Here is a 25,405-nt window from a genome sequence, read left to right as displayed (position 1 = left end):
CAGCCGAGCTTATGCCCATATACGGGTTCACGTACTCGTTCCTGACGCATCGGTCCACAACCTCAGGCTCCCAGCCAGCCTCCTTGCTTATTCCTTTGGTTTATTTAGTATTGTTTAGTTTGTGTTATTGCTTATTTTGTTTGGTTTATTTTGGGGAGACTAGGCCGACAGACGGCATTCTATTATAATATATAAGATATATAATATATATATATATATATATCACCTAATACAAGTTGAATGTTAAATGAATCTATTTGTCCAGCACTGGCCCTATAGGCAAATAGGTTTTATTATTATGTGCATTGCTCCCTTGTTTTTAGCCTATTAAATGTTGTTTGCTTTTATTATTGATGATATTACTCTGTCATAGTTACAATAAAGCTTTTTGTACTTTTGTCTAAACACGGTTTCTGCCTTTTTATAATCAATGGTACAACGAACTTGTGTGAGGAGCAATCTATGTTGGTTGGTTTACATTATAATTATTTCCTGGGGTGCAACTCCCCAGGTGGCGTAGTTGGCTATATTATATATTAATGCATACCGCCCTGCTACAAATAAACAATTTTTCTTTGGTCATTACAGTATTTTCGCATTAAAATTTGGCTAATTACTCATCATGACGGATGAAGTGCTTTAGATCAACGCTTCCATTTGGATTTCATCTTTCCATTTATGTAGATAGTGTTGGTAGACTACTTTAGTTTAGAACTGAATGGAACACCACATGTTTTTTTCACCACACCAAAAAAAATCTTGCTTAGAAAATCCTAGGGCCGGCCCATGATGGGCCCCCTGGAAATCCCTCAACTGCCTCAAGTATTACATAACGTATTACAATAAGTGTTTTGCCATTAGCATGACAGGAACACTTAATAACAATAATAATAATCATCATCATTATTTATATTATTGTTATTATTATTAGTAGTAGTAGGTATAGTAGTATCCTAGTAGTAGGCTAACTTATTTTCTTTTTTTTTTGCTGCGATGTGATACCTATTTTAATGAACAAATCATTATTTATGTAGAGTGTGATACAATTACAATATATCTTCCATTAAGAATAGTTGACTAGAACTAACCTGAAAGAAAACTGATGAAATTTGATAGCTCCATGATCGTGATCAACATCCACGTCATTGTGGGAAGGTCTCATAGTAGGCGATGCTGAGACGAGACTCAGCAGCATTGGATAAATCCGTTACCGTGTGACCAGGCTGAGGATACTTTCATTTTCATTTGATTTGGGAGCGGGAGACGACCCTTCTAGTAGTATGCAGACGAACGAGACGACTTGTTTATTTTTGCCAAAGGTAGGAGGACATTTACAATGTACAGTCAGAAGGCTATGACTCGCCACCACTATTTTGAGGCTACTGTTAATTTAAAACTTTGCCGTTGCCTGACGCAAAACGACGTTATAAAGAGATTCCACTGCGCTCCGATAGTTTGTTGTTGTATGCTACATGCTAGCTCGATCTTCTTAATAACTATCTGAGCTGTCATGGCTGGTCACGGTGCTTTATAGCCCTGAAACATGACTGTCATACCATGACAGTCATGGTGCCGAGTCCCCCTGGTCTAAAGTTGTGTTCGATTTTTTCACATTGCCATCTCTCACGTAAACATAAACGTTCAGATTTCAAATATAAAGTGCTTACCACCGAGCCACGGATGTTACAAGGCGATGCGGACCGCGATGAGTACCCGTATCTCCCGTATTGTTCAATAAAAAGCATTTTAATCCCATCGCCGGCCATTTTTGTGTTGTTTTTGTTTTGTTTTGTAATGTATCAGAGTGCAATACACCTCCCAACCATTAGTGTCGCATGGTTGAAAGTATCGGAGACAATTTGGAGAAAATGGCCGGCGATGGGATTAAAATGCTTTTTATTGAACAATACGGGAGATACGGGTACTCATCGCGGTCCGCATCGCCTTGTAACATCCGTGGCTCGGTGGTAAGCACTTTACATTTGAAATCGGAACGTTTATGTTTATGTGAGAGATGGCAATGTGACAAAATCGAACACAACTTTAGACCAGGGGGACTCGGCACCATGACGCTTGTATACAAGCTTGTATACAAGCGTCATGTGAACCATGGCTAGGTGCTTAGTGGTATCATAGGGCTTTTAGATCGGCTATGCTCACCGCACAACACCGTCGTAACGACGACCTACAACCAGTGCACGCTTATTCGAACGGTCGCGTCGTTGTTTTGCTTGAGATGGAACTGCAGCCGAGATGGAGTTATTTATTTGAGACGAGCTGACCTGTTTGTTATTGAGAATTAAATAAAAGACCATTATTGGCGTAAATAAGCCGTCACTCACAGCACGGAACTCGAATGCCAGCGTGGGCGACTGGCTGTGTTGAAGAAAAACATAACATTTTGTAGATGGCCAAAAGTTAAACAAACGATCAATGTACTCTATTCAAACAACAGCTCGATGCGATGACATCGCGCTCCGTTTACCTTATTTAATATCACAATCCAAATCATATCCATGACATTACTTTACTCTTTTTGTAGCGCAGCAATATTTTCCATGGAAAGGAGACGGGAACGGTATAAGATTTAGCTCTCAGACACAGCTTGTAGAACGGCTCTTTCGACTAGTTGTAGCCTACTTCCCAGATTGACAGTATTTCTGTTCTCCATCGCTTTCTGCTGTGTAACCTCTTCAAATAGCGCCGCATGTTTGCAACTAGTTCTACCTGAAAAAGATGATCAGCATTGCCTGCAGTAACTTTTTAAGCGTTCTGTATAATCTGTAAACATCAACTCTATGGTAAACATCATATTTATTTTTCATGTATCTCGTGCTGCGGGTTTGCGCACCATTTGAGCAGTGACATTGATATGCTCAGTTGTCTCACAAAATCCTCTGCATCCCGGGGGAGATTAATTTTCGTCCCAAATACATATTTTTATATTCCCGGGATGTCGGGATTCCCTTAGTCTTGAGCCCTGCTGTTAACACTGTACTGTGAGCTTGTAGATCTGCTATTTTAAATATATTTTGTCAAAATTTGAAAATAATGAGTAAGTTTACTCTTGTACTTTAGCCTATATTTTGATGGCAATACTTTTGTACTTTTACTCAAGTAAAGTTTTGAATATAGCCTTTTACTTGTAACTGAGTATTTTTTTATATTGTGGTATTGATACTTTTACTGAAGTAAAACATTGGACTACTTCATTGAGTGCTATCCTCATGGCATATATGATGCCATGAGACATATTGTATTTTATAAATAGGTGCAAACAAAGTTCACCTATAGGCCTATACAGAAGCATATGACCATGCATCATTATTATTACTATTACAACTTTAGTAGTCACTGACACATACAATACTACATATTCCACAAAAGTGAGGATTTGGCTAATAAGCTTTTTTCTATAGTAGGCCTATAGTTCTACAGTATATTATCTCCAATAATCATTATAATTATAATAAATATAGTACTGGAGAGACACGTTTCTATAGGTGATTGACTGTGATTGAACCACAGGGTTTTCAATCTTTTTCATGTCCCCAAAATGACTTTAATTAGGCCATGGACCTCATTTAAAATTAGGTCAGTTTAAGGAACCCTATAATGAAAATGTTTTGGTTTAGATTAAATCAAATGTTATACATGTCATAATTGTACATTAATAGATTTATAGTGGTGATATTGAAATAATTATAACCAATGTAACCACCTGATATCTGAGTGATCTGAGTGATCTTCTTCTTTTGGCTCATTCCCATCAGGGGTCGCCACAGCAGATCATCTGTTTCCATCTGCTTCTGTTTTCTGCGTCTTACTCAGTCACTCCACCTGCATGTCCTCACTCACCGCATCCATAAACCTCCACTTTGGCCTTCCTCTTCTCCTCTGGCCTGGCAGCTCCATGCATCTTCAACATCCTTCTCCCAATGTACCTCTCACCCCTCCTTTGCACATGTCCAAACCATCTCAACCTCGCCGTTCTTGTTTTATCCCCAAACCTTCTAAGCTGAGCTGATCCTCTAATGTTGTAGTCATTTCTGTTTTGTTTTAGACTTGGGTATAGCAGTTTTATTGAAAAGCTAACCTTTTTTTCTGACTTCTTTTCAGATCCTGAATCTTTATTGCACCTCCTTAATCCATGATGGCACACAATTTTCTATTAGGACTTCTTGAGGAGCTTGATTCTAAAGAATTCGATAGATTCAAATGGTACCTGCGCAACGACCCCGATGGCAAAATTAAAGAAGCCCAGCTGGAAGAGGCAAAAACTAGGGAGGACACAGTAGATCTGTTGATGCAAACACATAAAGCTAAGGGAGCTTTGAAGTTCACAAAAAGGCACCTGAAGAAGATCCATAGGAATGATCTAGTGGAGAAACTAGACACTGGTGCAGGATCCAAAGGTAATCAAATTAAAGCCACTAAATTAAATTGTAGTCATGTTATGGCATATGGTATGGTATCATATCATATTTAGGCGCTAGCCTTGCAGCATAAGGTTGGCAAAATAAAATGTTTTGTCAGAGGATAGACTGTACCAGAATTTAATATTTACTCTTTTGCTAATATAATACAATAACATATATAATATATTGTTGCTGCCGGGCAGAAACCTTGTATCTCCATATTTCATCTTTTTCATCCAAGATGAAATAAACATGCACATGCTCGTGCCCTTGCACACACACAGACTGATGAGCAACTCTCACGTTATTTTGCTATTCTCAATCATTGAGGCTTGTTTCAGGAGGTGGAGTGGCTTTACAACTTTAGTAGTCACTGACACAGAAAATATTACATATTTTGCTAATCTAAGCTTTTTCTGATTTATTTTCAGATGTAATCTAATCTACAGTAATCCCATCTAAAAAACAAAAACAAAATCCAAATGTACCTCATAACAAATAATAATTGTACCCCCCCCCCCCCCCCCCCCCCCCACCCCTCCATGTTGTCTTGCAGGTCCTGGTCCAGCTAAGCGGAAAACAGCAAAGAAGAAAGCCCAGCCCAAGGAAGTGAAACCAAGGATCTCCAAAAAGAAGTAAACATGATCCCTAATAGTACTTTTTACTCCACTCTCATCCTCAATTGTACCTCTTTTTAATAGTGTGTACAACCAGTGTATAGCTAATGGATTATATCTGTCTGAATGTTAACCTTTCGCTGAAGCACACTTCCATTCAATGAAGGGTTAACCACATGGTTTTTCCTGTAAGGATTTCCCACGAGAAACACATTGATGTCGTAATTGTTGTATAAGGTATCAAACTATAAAACAACATAATTAATGGTTCACAAGGTGGCCTATATTCAGATAAAAGCATGCTAAACACGAGGCCCCTTGTAAAGCAATGTTATATGCTTCTCTAAAAATAAAATGTTTTTTTGTTTTATTATAATTTTATATTTATGGAATAATTGTTCGCTATCCACAATCCTAAAGTGTAGAAGCAATGTCTCTGATTGGTGGAGCTTGTGTTACCAGATCCCATAACCGTACTCTGAAGACACGATTGTACAACGTTGTTGAAAATCACTAAAAGTCAACTACAGCTACAATATAACGCTTTATTAACAATATAAACACTATAATAATAGTAATAATAATGATAATAATAATAATAATAAACGGTTAAAATTAAGAAGAAGCAAGCTAAACGATCGTATTTATATTTATCATGTTGTGGCAAAATGTATGATATAAATAAATATAAAATCATTATCTGAAGAATCAATATGGTATTGTGTGAAGTGGGTGATTCACACCCCTAGAAGTAACCCTGACCCAAAATATGTTTAGTAGTTTAGTTATGTTTAGTGTGGTTTAATCGTTTCATTTTACCTATATATTACCTGTATTTATAGTTGAAGTTAAGATGAGGTTTCATCAACTTAAACTTTAATGCATATCAGCATTTTTATTATAGATTTTTTTGTTTTTGTTTTTCAGAAACACTGTCACTAATGTTCATACATCTGTGGCAAAGAAACCAGCATTGACGAAACCTGTAGTCAAGAACTGCAAGAAAGTGACCAAGCAAGCGACCACATCTACCAACAAAGCCCCAGCAAAGAAGAAAGCTCAGCCCAAGGAATCGAAACCAAGGAAGCCGATCTCCAAAAAGAAGTAAACATCCCTAATAGTACTTTTTACTCCACTTTCATCCTCAATTGTACTTCTGTTTAATAGTATGTACAACCAGTGTATAGATAATGGATTATATCTGTCAGAATGTTAACCTTTCTATATATATAAGCCAAGGTACCTAGCAAACTAAAAAACAACATAATAATTAAATGGTTGACAAGTTGGCCTATATTCAAATAAAAGCATGCTAAACACGAGGCCCCTTGTAAAACAATGTTATTTGCTTCTGTAAAGATAAAATGTTTTATGTTTTATTCACGATATCATGGAGAAATAGTTCACCATTGTACACGCATGTGCAATGAGTTTATGGGAAGAGTAGTTCCTTCACTTTTAAAATACAGTCTTGAACCTTTGCCTTTTTGCGTTTTCCAATTATTTTCATGAATAAAATTTTATTGACATGATTCATCGCGTCGCTGATTGGCGTCGCTGGTTGGCTTGATTTTAGGTTTAAACTCTTTATATTATAATAAGGATTTTCTGAAACGTCTGTCTATGGGGTAAACACATGGGAAATGATCTTCTGGTGCTAGAGTCAAAAAGTGGGTGGTCACTGATGAGATCAAATCCAAGGTCAAGTGAAGCAAAATAATAGCAATTACCCGTCAATGTGAAGGTAGAGAGTGCTAGTCAGCATCCACATGCATAACATATTTTTTATTCATTTAAAAAATCTATTCAATTCATTTGTGCTATGCAGTGAATTATAGATTTCAGACTTTATTGATCCAGAAGTAATGTCCAATGTTTCCGGGACTTGTTAGAATCTAGTTGTCCCGCCCCCACCTGCCTCTGATTGGCCTACCGAACGTCCCCTCATGTGACGCATGCGGAAGCCTGCCCCCTCCAATATGGCGCCCGAGATACAGACGCCTCAGAGCCGGAGGAGGCGTCTACCTTTATATGTCTATGGTCAAGACCCTCTCCACCCCACCTAAAAATGGAAAGTCCAGATAGTGTCTGTAATGGCAAATCAGAACACTAACCAAGTTGACAATGTCTAACATTGCCTAACATTGCTAGTGAAAAAGCTCTTTATTGTACTAATTACATGACTGTGATTTAATTAGCTAGACAATCATTAATGTAGCTCTATAGTAATAACATTCAGTGATGAATGATATCAAGTTTAGGCATGGCCTTATGTATTTACCTATTGAAGTTAAGTAGATGAGGTTTCATCTACTTAAACATGATCTTTAATACCAGTATTTTTATTATAGATTTTCTTTATGTTTTTGTTTTTCAGAATGGATTTGAAAGCTGCTCCAGAGTGCCCCAGAGAGCCACATGAAAAACCGCACCCTAAGGTAATAGTAGTAGAATGGTAAATGAGCATAGACTAGTTTATTAAACAGAAAATATTTTCTTTTTACTAAAGAGCTAGGGAGACCCCTGTTACTGGAAAAACACTATGACTATAGCAATGATTGCTAGCACTTATTTTAACAAAGAGAATATCACTTACACCACCTTTAACAACATGAACCCAGCATCCTTATTCTGGGTGCGAATATTCGGCGAACATAGCCGATCTACAAGCTCACGGCTCACAACACCCCTGGTGGGCAGTAACCTTTTGTTCACAGCCATGCTGGTTCTCTGAGGCTGTGAACAAACTTATTCCCAGGGTCTCCAAGCAGAGGGAGTGAGTGATTGATGAATAAGGCTATTTTCTAAATAGCCTCTGGAGGGCAGATTTTTGTCAAATTCTACCCTCTAGTGGCTATTCATAAAATAGCCAGTAGAGTGTAGAATTTGACTGAGTATCCTCTTGACACTGGCAAGGGCAGACATGGACGTGCCCCATGTAAAGATTGATGAAAACATTTGCCCTATTAATCGGCAGAAAATATATCGGTCGAACCCTGTATAGACATATTTACCATTTGTAAAAAATAACTGTGATCAATCAAATATGAACTTTTCACTATTGTGTGTGTGTGTGTGTGTGTGTGTGTGTGTGTGTGTGTGTGTGTGTGTGTGTGTGTGTGTGTGTGTGTGTGTGTGTGTGTGTGTGTGTGTGTGTGTGTGTGTGTGTGTGTGTGTGTGTGTGTGTGTGTGTGTGTGTGTGTGTGTGTGTGTGTGTGTGTGTGCGCGTGCAAGACAACCATTATCATAGCATCTTAATATTGTTCTGAGCGATTAATATCGATTTATAGTTGTATTATTTGTTTGTTTATTCATTTATGTATTTATTCCAGGTTCTGTCTGCCACTGACAAGAGGGGACGCAAAAGGAAAGATCCCAATGCACCCAAACAACCTCCGTAAGAAATACATATCAAGCAGACCCAAAGTACCTCTGTAAGACAAGCACACACAAAGTGCAAGATCTGAGTAAGAGTCAGATAGTGTCTTTACTGTAATGAACTGTTGTTACTTCTGAGCTAATTCGTCTATTGAACGAGCAGAGCAACCATCGATTGATTGACGATTGACTGATGATTGATGATAGTGGTAATAATGGGAGTAGATGACTGACCCAAACAACGTCCATAAATCACACACACATACCAAACGCACCCAAACAACCTCTGTAATCATACATGTATATCAAACACACCCAAACATTTTACTAACCTGTCTCTTTGTCTGTGTGGTGTGATGTGATGTGCTTTGTGTGTAATGTGTTGTGTGTAATGTGTTGCATGTGCAGGTCTGCATTCTTTTTGTACAGCTCTGAGCTTCTGAAGCAGATTTATCCAGGTCTGTCTTTAGGAGCAGGAGGCCATTCCAAGATACTGGAAGAGATGTGGAGCAAAGTGTCCCAATCTGATAAACAACCATATGAGAAGAAAGCCCAAGAACTGCGAGAGAAATATGACACGGTATTTATGATAGATAGATAGATAGATCCATCCTTCCTTCCATTATTTTATACAGAACCATAATGTTAAAGCTGCACTATGTAACTTTCCTCTTCTACCCCATATTTGAACCCAGTTGCCTGCGCAAGTGGTGATTTTTGTTTTACCATTGAGCTAATAGAGCCTGCCTGCTTGCTCAGGGGATAAATTGAATTTTGACCTTCTAACATCTAAATGTCTCAATAGAAGAGCATTTCAACCCCAATTGAGTTATATTGTATTAACATACCATTCAGATTGGACAAAAATTGCATTTTATTCATTAAAAAAATGTTACAAACTAAGTAGACAGTTCCTTAGAGAATTTCATGTAATTTAGATGGATTAGCGAGATCAATGTGGCCTGGGAAATAGTGCATCTGAGCTTTTAATTAATTAAAGTGTATTCATTCATTTTGACCAGACGATGCGGTCATCATCAGTTCAGCAGAGGTGATACATACTGTAGATACGCATTTGTGTGTGTGTGTGCGTGTGTGTCACAGAGGGCGAAGCAGTTAGCAAGGTACTGCTCAGTATCAGCTATTATAGGAAGCCGCTCAATTTGGAGGAGCCGTTGTTTCCTTTTTCCATGATTTATGTCTGCTGTGTCTGACAAGTATGTCAACTATATATTGTATGTAACAATGTTCTGCAGTCTATGCACTTTGTATCTGTCTGTTCTCCTATTGTCTGACTGCACTGGCAGTGTTTATGTCCTTTGTACAAGGCATCCTTGTACTTCTGTTTATGTGGACATAAATAAACAGTGTGTGTGTGTGTGTGTGTGTGTGTGTGTGTGTGTGTGTGTGTGTGTGTGTGTGTGTGTGTGTGTGTGTGTGTGTGTGTGTGTGTGTGTGTGTGTGTGTGTGTGTGTGTGTGTGTGTGTGTGTAGGACATGGAAGCATATCGTAAGATGTCTCAGGGAGGCGATGAAGACAACGATAAGGATGGAGGCGATGAAGACGACAATTTTATTGTCTCCGCCGAACATGATTATTTTGGGGGATCATGGCTTAAAGAGTGTGGGAAACCTTGGTCTAAACAAGGCCCAAAGACTTCTGATCTATGCTTCCAGCACTCTCCTGCAATTGCACCCTGTCCGTCAAACATTTTTTATGTTCCGCCACCAGGAGGCCGATATGTGACTCCTCCACTAACAGGCCGATATGTGACTTCTCCAGTAACAGTAACTCCAATGTTAGCCTGCCCCAGCCCGTCTGGTATCTGGTCTAGAGGTGCGGATTCAAAATCTCAGAATAAAACATCCGTGGGCTCCTCTTGGTTCACCGATCTGTGGGCCCACCCCGCTCCGCGCCCCTCCTCCTCCCCCAATGTGCAGCCCAGAGCCCTGACGTCACAACATTTTGGATTTCAACAGCTTGGTCCAGGCCTTCTTTTTGAGCAAAACGCGAGCAAAAAGTTTGCAGGATAGGTCAGTTTTGAACAAAATTCCACAAATCATGAACGCAGTGTGCAATTTCCGTTAACTTTTGTACGCACATTCCCACTAGGCCGAGGAAGAAATGCCCCCCTTTTCACATTGGCCTGTTAAAGCGCCACCAGCAGGTCTAATTTAGCAAACCAACATTTTTATGGATGCTGTTTTTTCTACATTTTTAACCCTGACCTAAAAAGATGAAAATAGCCGATCTACAAGATCACAATGTAACGCGTTGTGAGCTTGTAGATTAGAACAGAAAATCAGGCTTAACCCCAACCCTATAACCCCTAAATCTGACCTCTAAATGTATAACCCCAACCTGTATCTTTTCCTATCTTTAAATGTTTTTATTTTACCATAAAACAACCATTTCTCGTGTGAGGACATCTTTCCTCACAATGTCTTGTTTCAAAAAAATCACGCACACATGCACACGCACACGCACGCGCACACACCTGTTGGTATCCTGCAGCCTCAGCTTCAGCCCCTAACCCCTCCCTCTCCCTGTAAAAGTATGTCTCTCTTTTCAATCTTCACCTGACCGCAAATGCTTTAGCGCTATTGACTTTCTGTCCTTTGTTATCCTTCCGTCCATACCTGCCAAATGACACAGCACAGCATTAAAAAAAGAGAAACCTCAATGTTCCTTCAACCCATTCAATCTGGGAATGCATCTCTGTCATTTTAGATTTCTTTGGCTATTCAAAAATAGCAGATATAAACGCTCATAGCTTGTAGATCTTTTTATGGTGAAAATTTGTGCTAACATTTGTAAAATATTTTGTTCCAGGGACCTCCAGAAGCAAAGATTTGCGTTACAAATGTTCGCTTTAAAAAATGTTTATATTCAAAGATTTGCACAAATGTTAAAGATTTTTCAAAAATAGCAGCTATACAAGCTCATAGCGCTGCACTCTGAGCTTGTATATCTTCTAAGTGTTAAGGGTTTACACATTAACATGAAGCAACACAAGGATAGTGCTGCCAAACAAGTCTATGAAGCCTTCTATGAAATCTATGAAAAAGTTCAATCTGCAACACAATTTTATCCAATATGTCCCTGCTTCATCTCTCACTCTGCTAAGGAGTCCTTGGCCTGAAAAACGTTGAAGACCCCCTGGGTAAAACGAACCACCGAGTTATTTCAGTGTGTGTGTGTGTGTGTGTGGGGTTGGTCGTTGGCACAGCTGTGTTTCCAGCAGTGTTCTGGAGAAATAGGATCTGAGACGCGAAACCAAACCATTCAACCCAACGTGAGGGAACTACACCAAACCACTGTGTTTTCACATTGTTTTTTTGGACTCGGGTTCGACAGAATCAGGCATTTAAGCTATGATGTCTTCCTCCTGTGTGTGTGTGTGTGTGTGTGTGTGTGTGTGTGTGCGCGCACACGCGTGTGTGAGTGCGTGTTTGCTGGAGTCGGCTCCTTAAGAGAGACTCCTCGGGTGAGCGAGCGCTGCACAAGAGCTGTATAAGCAACGGTTGACGTTACGCACCTGATCCCCGGCCCTGCCTGCCACACACACACACACACACACAAACACACAGTATACACGTGCGTGTGACCTTTTCAGAGTGCTAGCCTGCCACCGTGACAAATCAAGACACACAAACCTTCCTGAAAAACGCCCAGGCGGCGCTGCAGGTTATTTTTTTTTGAACAAAATGCCTCAAATCATGAATTGATTGATTGATTGATGTACTTTATTTGGTAAGAATGCAGTGTCCGATTGCACCTAAGAAGAAATGGCACCCTTTTCACATTGGCCTATTATAGCACCACCAGGAGGCCCTAATAACCTACCTGACCTGGCGGACACTTGTGCTCCGAGGAGCACTTTTTCTAGTTGTTTGTTTTTTTAGTTTTGGTTAATTTTAATTTTTTTTGCTTGTTTGTGTTTTTTTCTCATTCTTTGTTCTCTCATTCCTTTGTTTCTGTTTAGTTTTCTCCTTTTGTATTTTCTGATGAATCATGATGTACTAGCTGGTTGGTAGGATATTATTTGATGATTTTAATGGTAGAAAGGGGCAGGCATATATAAGATTTATCTTCTAACTGCTCCTTTTCAGTTATGGAATTATGTAAACAAAAAAATAGCCTTATTCAAAAACGTATTTGTGGACCTTCAAGATTTGTTGTTGAGGACCCCTGTTATAGAGCATGCCTCAGTTAATGACTCCAAACAGGCAGTATTAACCTTCATATATGTATGTATTTTACCCTTGCCTTTATATGTCGGCCTACCACACTGGTATAATCCTAAATAAGCAGTAAATACACTGTAGGGTATTTACTTAGAAGCAACACCTCGCTTGTTCATTCAGACCAACAACCCAATGAAATAAAGACAGACAGACACAAGAGCTCTCAATTTTACGTGCCACACGGAGAGAGTCAGACTTAGCTTCCTGCTAACCTCCAGACAACCTCTGACTCTTTCGTCTCCGCACGGCCCTTTTATTCAGCATAAGCGGTTTCATAACACATCATAAAGGGGAACCGAAAAGCTGTGCTAACAGATTTCTGTTTGCCCAGTGTATAATGAGTAATAGACATGTCCTCCAAGACGTGGAACACAGTGTACATAATGTGTGATCATGTAAACCATAATTGAAATAAATAAAAATGAAATGAAATTAATGAGGATGTCTGCACCTGTTATGATTAACACCTCAAATTTAAATAAAATGGGATCCTCAAATAATAATAATAATAATAATACATGCCTGGGTTCCATCAACAAGGAACAATTAAATTGAGCTAATCTAGGATTAGTTACATCACTTACATTTTAAACCCTGATTTACTAAACTATTAGCTGAAAACTATTAATTTAGCTAGCAAACAACATATTTACCTAACTAACAGCTTATTTAACTAGCAAAGAACATATTTACTATATAAAAATACACACACCACCCCGGCATAATTTGCTAAATAATGCAAATTATGCAAGTGATTATGCAAATTATGAAAATTGGCCAAATTATGCAAGTTAGCATCCGGCAGTTTCTACATGCTGGGGACCCATACTCAACATTTCTAACAAAACCTTGGTGTAGGGGAGACCGGGATCAAAAGTAACAGGGGGCAACAAACGTAACACACTCAATAATTCTAGTCAGAAACAAGCTAGAGGGGTGAAACTTTTCTGCACCTGCTCAGTAGGGTCCTCTCTCTGCCTATGGAAGGGTAGAATGATCATTTCATCTCAGCAGAAGTTTTCAACAAAAACAGATTTTATGGTCTGGGATTACAAACGTTTATGTTAGTAAATGAACATATTTCACTACATTTCACTAAATGTCAAAGTAAAAATAAATTTATATAAAAAAAAATAGCCATACATTTGAAAACAAGAGTAGGACTTGTAACAATAACAAAGGTGTCACGTTGACACGTTCTAAGTTCTGTTCAAAGTAGTCTCTGAAGCCAAACAACTATCCCATTATTTAAAAAAATATCTTTAAAATAATCAAATAAAATAATGTAGTTTATACCATTTTGTTTTCTACAATATGAAGACTGTACATCCACTATCATTTCACATAGGGTGCGTTCGGAAATACAGCACTGAGCGCACTGGCCAATACAAACTAATAGGCGAGTGCGCTCCGGTGTGCAATATCCGAACGCACCCTAAATGTCAAAGTAAAAATAAATTTAAATAAAAAAAAATAGCCATACATTTGAAAACAAGAGTAGGACTTGTAACAATAACAAAGGTGTCACGTTGACACGTTCTAAGTTCTGTTCAAAGTAGTCTCTGAAGCCAAACGACTATCCCATTATTTAAAAAAATATCTTTAAAAAATAATCAAATAAAATAATGTAGTTTATACCATTTTGTTTTCTACAATATGAAGACTGTACATCCACTATCATTGCTGCTGACCTGGACCGGAAATGGACTGGCGGCCCAAGCCGGTCCAGCCGGCCGGAAGAGGTGTGTCTGAGTTGTGAGCCTATTGCAACACTCTGAATTATTGCATTAAAAGTTATATTTTAGTCTTGTCCTTACTAGTGAAAGCTTATAAATGGTATTATTAATTAGGGCACATATATATGTTTCTTAAAACAAAGGATGACTATATTTCAAGTATTCTGTGAATGAAGGAAACTATAGTGTTACTTTTGACTCCTGTCATGACAACGGACATGTTGAGTAGGGGAACTCCACATGTGCGGGTTGTCTCATTACCTAGAAACACACAAAAAAGAATCTGCCAACAGAGAGAGCTTTCCTGGAAGAGAGAGGGGCGGAGCGAGCATTACTTGCTCGCTACACTGTGTGCAGCATAGATATATATAAAGGCTAGATGACTCACCCGCGCTGCTGGCCAATGGAGTACGACGTTGCCACATGGCGGCCATCTTGAAACAGTCATTCATAACATTATGTCTATGGTGCATATACTTTAAAATAACCATAGCGTGCTCAATTTTCATCCGATTTTCAAACGGTTTGGTGTTCTGTAAACACCAAAGATGTAATAAAATTATAAAATTATAAAATAAAATAAAAAATAAAAAAACATGATTATAATTATAAGTATGCAGTATCATAACTACATCTTTGGTGTTTACAACACACCAAACCGTTTGAAAATCGGATGAAAATTGAGCACGCTATGGTTATTTCAAAGTATATGCACCATAGACATAATGTTATGAATGACTGTTTCAAGATGGCCGCGGTTGAGCTACGCTTGCGCCGTCCCCTTGAGCCATCTAGCCTTTATATATATCTATGGTGTGCAGAGCCCATATAGAGTTGCGCCAATGAGGGGGCAGAAACCGCGCCGGTCACGTGGTTCATGTAAGCTGGAAATAGTGACAAGGAGCCAGAGACTTCAATGCATTCCATAAACTTCCGGTTTAGGGCTTTGTCACTATTCGACAATAGACGGCTATGTAGAAGACCTGGCCCGAAGAAGTGAACGCGAGTGTTAGAACTCTCTCTCTCTCTCTCTCTCTCTCTCTCTCTCTCTCTCTCTCTCTCTCTCTCTCTCTCTCTCTCTCTCTCTCTCTCTCTCTCTCTCTCTCTCTCTCTCTCTCTCTCTCTCTCTCTCTCTCTCTCTCTCAGCGATTGGCCAGTGCGATCAGTGCTGTATTTCCGAACACACCCACGGTGGGACCCTTGTCCTATGGGAGGGACCCTTGTGGAAGACTTATGGGTGTGGACCTGTCATGTGTGACGCGAGAGTTATATTATACCTCTATGGTGCGGACCGGAGCGATTGGCCACCCAGACTGGTGGTGGGTGGGACCCTTGTGGAAGACACAGTTTGTGGGTATTTAAGAAACAAAACAACGCAACCAAAAACCTCTGGGAACTGAAGTGCTCTGCCAAGGATATATTTTTATTATTGCATTTTTGGGGGCTGTCGAGTTTTCAAAAACTATTCATTCATTGGACTCTGCAGCGACCCATCTATTTTAAACACTTGGATATAATTTCAAGTTTTTCAAGAGCCAATAACAGACGTGAAGGTAAGATCCGTGCTCATGTTTTCTTTCTTTCTTTTTTCCTCCATGTAAAAATAAAGTATTCAATCAATCATGAATTATACTTTTCCTCTAGGTTTATGTATATACTTTCGTTTTCATTTGAATTTGTAGCCCCTATGGAACCTCTCCCTCCGCTGTATAGCTCCGAGATGAGGTTCCTCGATTGTCGGTGCCGTTTTAGCAGGACATTGTCGCACATTTTCCACTTTACATGTTTCTTACCCCTTTCTGCACATCGTATCCAAAAACTAAAGGTTTTCTGAAATGCTCTCAGATGTTTTAAGTTCTAGCGCACAATAAAAGCTATCCAACGAGTTGAAAAAAGTATTTAATTCGCCTCTCTCCTCAGCCGGTTCCATAATATTTTGCATTAGAAGATGCAATTCAACATTTGACCAGTAGGGGAATCGGTAATGTATTCTCGGCGGGCGCAACTTCCGGGTATGCCTTAAAAACATTTAGGAGAGAAGCTATTTAAACGCTTTTTTCAACTCGTTGGATAGATTTTATTGCGCGCTAGAAGTTAAAACATCTGAGAGCATTTCAGAAAACCTTTACTTTTTGGATACGATGTGCAGAAAGGGGTAAGAAACATGTAAAGTGGAAAATATTCCTAACAAATTCCTAAATGTCCTGCTAAAACGGCACCGGAGCTATACAGCGGAGGGAGAGGTTCCGATTGGAGCTATTGAATTTGGAGCGGGAGACAACCGAGACGATCAACGCGATTTTATAGGGGGGCAAGTGGGGCACTTGCACCTGATTGACCAGCACAGCTCTGATCTATTGATAACAAAAAAAAATCCCCCGATTGATTCATCTAGCTATTTATTGAGTTATCATACGGATTACGGATTTGTCATATGCATACAAGTGGCATTAGGCATTGTAAATGAAACGAAAGCCTGCCAGGTACCAAGGTGTTAATAACGTGACCACCATCGTGGATGGAGCTCTCTCTCTTTGATCTCTGCTCTGCAGGAGTTAACAAGCATAGGGTTTTCCTCTGAAAATCAAATTAAACTACAATAATAAGGACTGTCTTCAGGAGGCTGCAATTCGAAAATGGCCCCTGTCTAAGTCTTAACCTACCCCCCTTAACCCCCCCCCCCTATTTCTTTTTTTCTCTTGTACATTTCTTTTCACTCTTCATACCAGTAACCTGTAAGCTGATTGTATGACATTCTGTATAGTAGTTGTGTATATCTGTCTGTCTCTTATATGTCATCATGATTTGTGTGCATGGGGATCTCATCTTAAACAAGCTTAGTGCTTAATGAGCCTCCCAGTTTAGTAGAACTTGTATTGTGATTTTTTTGTACTTCCATGTACATGTTCTCATGTCTTACTAAATAAAGTACATCAATCAGTCTATCACCCTGAAGGTCCTTACACACCGGGGCGATTTTATTCATGCGAATAATACGTTTTGTTTTTTTTTAAACTTATAAAGTCAATGCAAGCTTCCACATCAGTTTCGCGGAGCGAAAAAAGCGTCTTTGAATTATTCGGAACGAGTCCGAATTTTGCGTATATTCGCATATTCGCCGGTGTGTAACCGCCTGTGTGTGAAGGATATACACGGAAGCAAGCTGTGACAATGTTACATTATTAGTTACATTATTAGTTTTGCTTACTTTGCAACTTTCATTGTTTTATTGGCTTAAATAGGCTACTTTGCAGATGGAGTACCGTTTTTATTCAGTGTTCATAATATAGGATGATGTATTTGCACTGTATTAGCCAGTAGATTTACAGTGTTGTCTGTTGACTAGCTCTGGTCCATAGGGAGTTCTCCTTCTAACGCTATGGACCAGAGAGCTACTGTATTTGTTGACAATATGTTGATCTGTGAGCCCAGCCCACCTGTCATTTACAGAGGATACAGGATAGGTGGCCACTAGGGACATCTGGGCACCTTGATGTAAAATTGGCTATTTTGTCCAAAATGTAAAAAAATAAAATATCAGAAAAATGGTCTTAAGTAATGTAAAGTATACATGATGTGAACATGCACAGTACATCATTATCATTATTAATTTTATCCTTCAACTTCTTGTTATGTCCAAACATTACTGGATATACAGTTTTTGTAGCAATTTGTAGAAATATTAGATCTTAATTGTCGAATGTTTAAGCATGTTCTATTCATGTACACTTCACTTTACTTTAAAACATTTTCCAATTATTAAATGTTTTAACATCTTGGAAAAAATAGACAATTTAACAGATTTGACAAAATCCTGCCCCCCCTCCTGGCAGAGGCTAAAATTGCCCTGACCACCTGCCTACCTGTACATAGACCTATTTATCTACTGCTTGAGCATTTTTGAAGATGAGATGAATGCATTTTTAGCTTTTTTTCTGACTTCATTTCAGATCCTGAATCTTTATTGCACCTCCTTAATCAGTGATGCCACACCATCATCTATTAGGACTTCTTGAGGAGCTTAGTAATGAAGAATATGACAAATTCCAGTGGTCACTGCGCTACAACTCTGATGGCAAAGTTACAAAAGCCCAGCTGGTTGGTGCAAACAGGATGACAACAGTAGATGTGATGATACAAACCTATACAGCTGATGGAGCTGTGAAGATCACAAAAATGCTTCTGAAGAAGATCCATAGGAATGATCTAGCGGGGAAACGTCCAGACACTGGGTCAGGTAATCAAATTAAAGCCACTAAATTAAATTGGCGTCATGTCATGTCATGTCATGGCATATTGTATGGTATGGTGTGGAATCATTTCATATATCATATCACTTAAATGAATTACACCTAGATTGTACTATAGTGCTCAAATATTTTAGGCATGGATTCTTTTAGGTGCTAGCCTTGCAGCACAAGGTTCGCAAAATAAAATGTCAAAGGATAGACTGTACCAGAATGTCATATTTACTCTTTTGCTAATATAATACAATAACATATATATGATATATTGTCGCTGCCAGGCAGAAACCTTGTATCTCCATATTTAATCTTTTTATATTTTTTCATGAATGAAAGTGCAAATTGTTTTCCACTGTATGACGGTGTCACGTAAAAGTAGTGTAATGAAAGGATCTACAAGCTCACTCTCTCTTTGTGTATTTCTATCATATATAATTGACTGAGATGTTCAAAATCCAAGATGAAAAACACATGCAAGTGCTCGTGCGCTTGGACACACACACAGGCTGATGAGCAACTTACTCTCACATTATTTTGCTATTCTCAAGCCTCATGAAACTAGTACTCCAATGATTGTTTCAGGAGGTGGATGAGTGGCTTTACAACTTTAGTAGTCACTGACACATAAAATACTACATGTTTTGCTAATCTAATATTTTTTTCTGATTTAATCTAGTCCAATCTAAAAAACAAAACCTGATATACCTCTAAACAAATAATAATTGCAGCCCCCCACCCCCCCTCCATGTTGTCTTGCAGGTCCTGGTTCAGCTAAGCAGAAAACAGGCTATAAACTGGCAAAGGTAAATACGTTTGTTTTGTCTTGATAGACTGGCTAACACAATAATAAACAGCAGATTTTTTTTTAATGTAGCTGTATTTTGTGGCTGTTGTAGGTCTGTTTATGTCACTAATGTTCATAATGTTCATTTGTGGCAAAGAAACCAGCATTGAAGGAACCTGTAGTCAAGGACTGCAAGAAAGCAACCAAGCAAACGACCACATCTACCAACAAAGCCCCAGCAAAGAAGAAAGCCCAGCCCAAGGAGGCGAAACCAAGGAAGGCGATCTCCAAAAAGAAGTAAACATCCAAATAGTACTTTTTCCTAAATCCTAAAAGTGTAGAAGCAATGTCTCTAATTGGTAGAGTATGTGTTACCAGATCCCATAGCCGTACGCGAAGACATCGTTGTTGAAAATCACTAAAAGTCAAAGATCAACAACTACAATATTGTACAACGCTATATTAACAATATAATAATAAACGGTTCAAATTAAGAAGAAGCAAGCCAAATGATTGTTTGGTTGACACCATTGTACACGCATGTGCAATGAGTTTATGGGAAGAGTAGTTCCTTCACTTTTAAAATACAGTCTTGGAACCTTTGCCTTTTTGTGTTTTCCAATTATTTTCCTGAATCAAAATGTTTAATTGTCATGATTCATCGTGTCGCTGGTTGGCTTGATTCTAGGTTTAAACTTTTTTATTATAATGAAGATTTTCTGAAACGTCTGTCTATGGAGTAAAAGCATGGGAAATTATCTTCTGGTGCCAGAGTCAAAAAGTGGGTGGTCACTGATGAGATCAAATCCAAGGTCAAGTGAAGCAAAATAATAGCAATTACCCGTCAATGTGAAGGTAGAGAGTGCTAATCAGCATCCACATGCAAAACATATTTTTTATTCATTTAAAAAAAAAATCATTTGTGCTATGCAGTGAATTATAGATTTCAGACTTTATTGATCCAGAAGTAATGTCCAGATGGAGTGTCCAATAGCCGAGTGGTTAAGGCACACATACCACATAGGCTTTGATGCCTGACAGCGAGTCCCCAGTTCAACTCCTGGGCCGTGTGATGCATGTCACTCACTGACTCTCTCTCCCTGTTTCCTGACTCTCCACTGTACTGTCAAGACCATAGATATAGAAACCTAGATACCTCATTGGCCGCTGCAGTTTGTTGGAGCGACGTGTATCGTGGCCGCCATATTAGAGGGGGCACGCTGCCACTCAAAGTGACTACTGGCCAATCACAGTGTGTCTTTTCCGGGACTTGTCAGAATCTAGTTGTCCCGCCCCCACCTGCCTCTGGCCTACCGAACGTCCCCTCATGTGACGCACGCGGAAGCCTGCCCCCTCCAATATGGCACCCGAGATACAGACGGCTCAGAGCCGGAGGAGGCGTCTACCTTTATATGTCTATGGTCAAGACCCTCTCCACCCCGCCTAAAAATGGAAAGTCCAGATAGTGTCTGTAATGGCAAATCAGAACACTAACCAAGTTGACAATGTCTAACATTGCTAGTGAAAAGGCTCTTTATTGTACTAATTACATGACTGTGATTTAATTTGCTAGACAATCATTAAAGGAGAATTGTTTCCAGAACCTGGCAACACGAGTTGCCAGGTTCTGGAAAGAAACAAGCATCCAGTGTTAAATCGTTCGCCATTAACTCATTGACTGCCAGAGTTAAAACCTCGTTCATAGCAGCCCTTGCCAGCGATTTTCGTGTTTTTTTGTTTCGTTATTTTGTTATTTAATTCACATATAGAAAGTCTAGCTTGACACTTGAATCGTTTTGATCGTTCCACCACTAGAGAGCAGCACATACCAAGCTTGATCGGCTCGCTGACACACTCGCCCCCTCCCAGACCCACTCACACAGTGAAACACATGAACCGGAAGTGAAATGTCTCAGATTCTGTTATCGGCGAAAATTACTTTGTGATACACAACGGGGATGACTGTTCGTCACCCAGACCATAGATTATAGGAGGGGAGGTCTCCGATCGTTTTTCATAGCGTGTGAAAAACCGTTTGTTTCCCTATTATGGTCGAAAATGACTGGCCTGATTCATAACAGAATAGCGTGATCAGAGCATAAAGATCAATAAAGACCATAGATCGCATTAACGCGATCCTGGCGGCCAAGCGCGCTATTTATTAGATCGCGTTAATGCGATAATGGCGGCCAATGAGTTAACGGTAGCCTCGCAGGAAGTTTCAGCGCATGTTTGACTATCATGAGACTCTACAATGAATTGTAGTAGAGAAAAAAATAACTTTGCATCGGTTATAATAGACGAATTTCCCTAACCCACGCGCTCCCATTATGACAACGGAGGGGGTTTAAAAAATGACGACAGGGGAATCTATGGAAAAAAGAACGCCACTTTTTACGTCGGTAGGTGAGTAACGAGACATCAAAGACAACACTTAATTTGTCCGGAATTCTCCTTTAATATAGCTCTATAGTAATAACATTCAGTGATGAATGATATCATCAAGTAACAAGTTTAGGCATGGCTTTATGTATTTACCTATTGAAGTTAAGTAGATGAGGTTTCATCTACTTAAACATGATCTTTAATTGCGGTACTTTTATTATACATTTATTTCTGTTTTTGTTTTTCAGAATGGATTTGAAAACTGCTCCAGAGGGTCCCAGAGAGCCACATGAAAAACCGCACCCTAAGGTAATAGTAAATGGTGCTTTACATAGATAGTGTATTACATTCACCCATTCACACACACATTCATACACCGATGGTGGAGGAAACCATGCAAGGCACCAACCTGCTCATCGTGTTTTGCTCAAGGACACTTCGACACTAACTCTCCCCAGCCCGTGATCGAACTGGGAACCTTGCTGTTTCCAGTTCACTCTACCTAGCGACTCCACCCCTGAGCCACTGCCTCCCCACTTCTACTACTAAAAGTAGTAGAAGTGTGGTGAATGAGCATAGACTAGTTTATTAAACAGAACATATTTTCTGTTTACTAAAGAGCTAGGGAGACCCCTGTTACTGGACAAACACAATGACTATAGCAATGATTGCTAACACTTATTTTAACAAAGAGAATATCACTTACACCACCTTTAACAACATGAACCCAGCATCCTTATTCTGGGGGCGAATATTCGGCGAACATAGCCGATCTACAAGCTCACAACACCCCTGGTGGGCAGGTTTTGTCCACAGCCATGCTGGTTCTCTGAGGCTGTGAACAAACGTATTCCCAGGGTCTCCAAGCAGAGGGAGTGAGTGATTGATGAATAAGGCTATTTTCTAAATAGCCTCTGGATGGCCAATTTTAGTCAAATTCTACCCTCTAGTGGCTATTCATAAAATAGCCAGTAGAGTGTAGAATTTGACTGAGTATCCTCTTGACACTGGCAAGGGCAGACATGGACGTGCGTAAAGATTGATGAAAACATTTTCCCTATTAATCGGCAGACAATATATCGGTCGAACCCTGCACAGATATATTTACCATTTGTAGAAAATAACTGTAATCAATCAAATATGATCTTTTCACTATTCTGTGTGTGTGTGTGTGTGTGCGTGCGTGACGAGTAAGACAACCATTATAATAGCATCTTAATATTGTTCTGAGTGATCAATATCGATTTATAGTTGTATTATTTGTTTGTTTGTTTATTCATTTATTCCAGGTTCTGTCTGCCACTGACAAGAGGGGACGCAAAAGGAAAGATCCCAATGCACCCAAACAACCTCCGTAAGACATACATATCAAGCACACCCAAAGTACCTCTGTAAGACAAGCACACACACAAAGTGCAAGATCTGAGTAAGAGTCAGATAGTGTCTTTACTGTAATGAACCGTTGTTATTTCCGAGCTAATTCGTCTATTGAACGAGCAGAGCAACCATCGATTGATTGATGATTGATTGATAATTGATGATAGTGGTAATAATGGGAGTAGATGATTGACCCAAACAACCTCCATAAATCACACACACATACCAAGCGCACCCAAACAACCTCTGTAATCATACATGTATATCAAACACACCCAAACATTTTACTAACCTGTCTCTTTGTCTGTGTGATGTGATGTGCTTTGTGTGTAATGTGTTGTGTGTTTTGTGTTCGTTATGTTTTTGTGTGTAATGTGTTGTGTGTAATGTGTTGCATGTGCAGGTCTGCATTCTTTTTGTACAACTCTGAGCTTCTGAAGCAGATTTATCCAGGTCTGTCTTTAGGAGCAGGAGGCCATTCAAAGATACTGGAAGAGATGTGGAGCAAAGTGTCCCAATCTGATAAACAACCATATGAGAAGAAAGCCCAAGAACTACGAGAGAAATATGACACGGTATTTATGATAGATAGATAGATAGATCCATCCTTCCTTCCATCATTTTATACAGAACCATAATGTTAAAGCTGCACTATGTAACTTTCCTCTTCTACCCCATATTTGAACCCGGTTGCCTGCGCAAGTGCTGACATCTTTTTTTACCATTGAGCTACAGTAATAGAGCCTGCCTGCGTGTGTGTGTGTGTTTGTCTAGGACATGGTGGCATATCGTAAGATCTCTCAGGGAGGCGATGAAGACGACGATGAGGATGGAGACGATGAAGACAACAATTTTATTGTTTCCGCCAAACATGATTATTTTGGGGGGTCGCAGCCTGAAGAGTTTGGGAACCCTTGGTCTAAACAAGGCCCAAGAGTTCTGATCTATGCTTCCAGCACTCTCCTGCAATTGCACCCTGTCCGTCAAACATTTTTTATGTTCCGCCACCAGGAGGCCGATATGTGACTCCTCCACTAACAGGCCGATATGTGACTTCTCCAGTAACAGTAACTCCAATGTTAGCCTGCCCCAGCGCGTCTGATATCTGGTCTAGAGGGGCGGATAAAAAATCTCTGAAGAAAACATCCGTGGGCTCCTCTTGGTTCACCGATCTGTGCGCCCACCCCGCTCCGCGCCCCTCCTCCTCCCCCAATGTGCAGCCCAGAGCCCTGACGCCACAACATTTTGGATTTCAACAGCTTGGTCCAGGCTTTCTTTTTGAGCCAAACGCGAAGGAAAATAAAAGCCTGGAGATCGAGGCTACTCCAATGTCAATGTGGCGCTACTAAAGGCTAAGCTTCAGACCTCCCAAAACAAACAGATTCGACTACTTCTCGTCCTGGGGCCCATGAACCACCTTTTTCCAACACATATTGCTAGCCTAGGATGGCTCAGGGTAGAAGACAGGGTTAAGCAACAAAAAATGAGATTGGCTTTCAAAATAGTCAATGCTACAATGCTATATCTGACTAAATACCTAAAAGAAAGTGAGCGACACCCACAGCCACAATACTAGAGGGAGCGACAACAACGATCTGGTAACACCCACCTATAGAACAAACATGGGTACATTCTCTTTCTACAGCCCTGCCACCAAAGTGTGGAATGCCCTGACACCATCCCTTAAAAAATGGCTTCCTTCAAAACAGGCCTGAAAATCCACCTTTCAGGAGGCCAAAGGGGAGGTAAATCTCACTTCTCCCATAGAAAAGCACTCACTGCCTCCACCCCCCACCCCCAGTTTACCCCCTTCTTCCCCCTTTAAAAAATATTTTGGTGTTATTTCTTATGCTATGTTCATGTTGTTGAATTGAATACATAGGACTTCAATGGAAACAAGTCCTCAAGCAATTTTTGGGTTGTCCTTTTAGACCAAGTGTATGACGACCTGGAACGACCTGCCTCTCCCCATCCGATCTGCCCAGTCCATTGGGGTTTTCAGCTCTCTACTTAAAACCCACCTATTCTCTTTGGCTATTAATTGCACTTGATCCGCTACTGTGTTTTAACAATGTACATATTTGTCTGTGCGCCGATGGGCGCTTGTTGATGCTTTGTTTGTCTCAACCTAGTACAGCACTGTGGTCAGCTTCAGTTGTTTTAAATGTGCTTCATAAATAAAGTTTGATTTGATGACTACTCAAGTTGTTTGCATTTCT

At 39.7% G+C, this 25,405-nt stretch overlaps 1 protein-coding gene across 9 annotated transcripts; it reads left to right on the top strand.

The window, feature by feature from the left end:
- The first annotated feature begins 1,195 nt into the window (after positions 1-1,195).
- Positions 1,196-25,385, top strand: LOC308099214 (uncharacterized protein). 9 transcript variants are annotated; one of them, XR_013934363.1, is made up of 9 exons: positions 1,196-1,319; positions 4,120-4,415; positions 4,975-5,053; positions 5,963-6,139; positions 7,413-7,473; positions 8,368-8,432; positions 8,822-8,993; positions 23,961-24,642; positions 24,675-25,385. XR_013934363.1 is itself a non-coding variant. In XM_080447864.1 (8 exons), exons 2-8 carry the CDS (start codon positions 4,151-4,153, stop codon positions 24,210-24,212), a joined length of 1,071 nt encoding a protein of 356 aa, XP_080303990.1. In that variant the 5' UTR covers positions 1,196-1,319; positions 4,120-4,150; the 3' UTR covers positions 24,213-25,385. The 9 variants fall into 9 exon arrangements, 8 of the variants coding, with proteins under 8 accessions (XP_080303990.1, XP_080303989.1, XP_080303987.1 ...); XM_080447864.1 differs by having other exon boundaries at positions 23,961-25,385; XM_080447863.1 differs by lacking the exons at positions 23,961-24,642; positions 24,675-25,385 and adding an exon at positions 9,907-10,582 and having other exon boundaries at positions 4,975-5,050.
- The last annotated feature ends 20 nt before the right edge of the window (positions 25,386-25,405 follow it).

This window comes from Gymnoscopelus braueri, assembly GCF_963280865.1.
Source record: "Gymnoscopelus braueri genome assembly, chromosome: 13".
Lineage (NCBI taxonomy): Eukaryota > Metazoa > Chordata > Actinopteri > Myctophiformes > Myctophidae > Gymnoscopelus > Gymnoscopelus braueri.
This window is presented reverse-complemented; position numbering and strand designations above follow the sequence as displayed.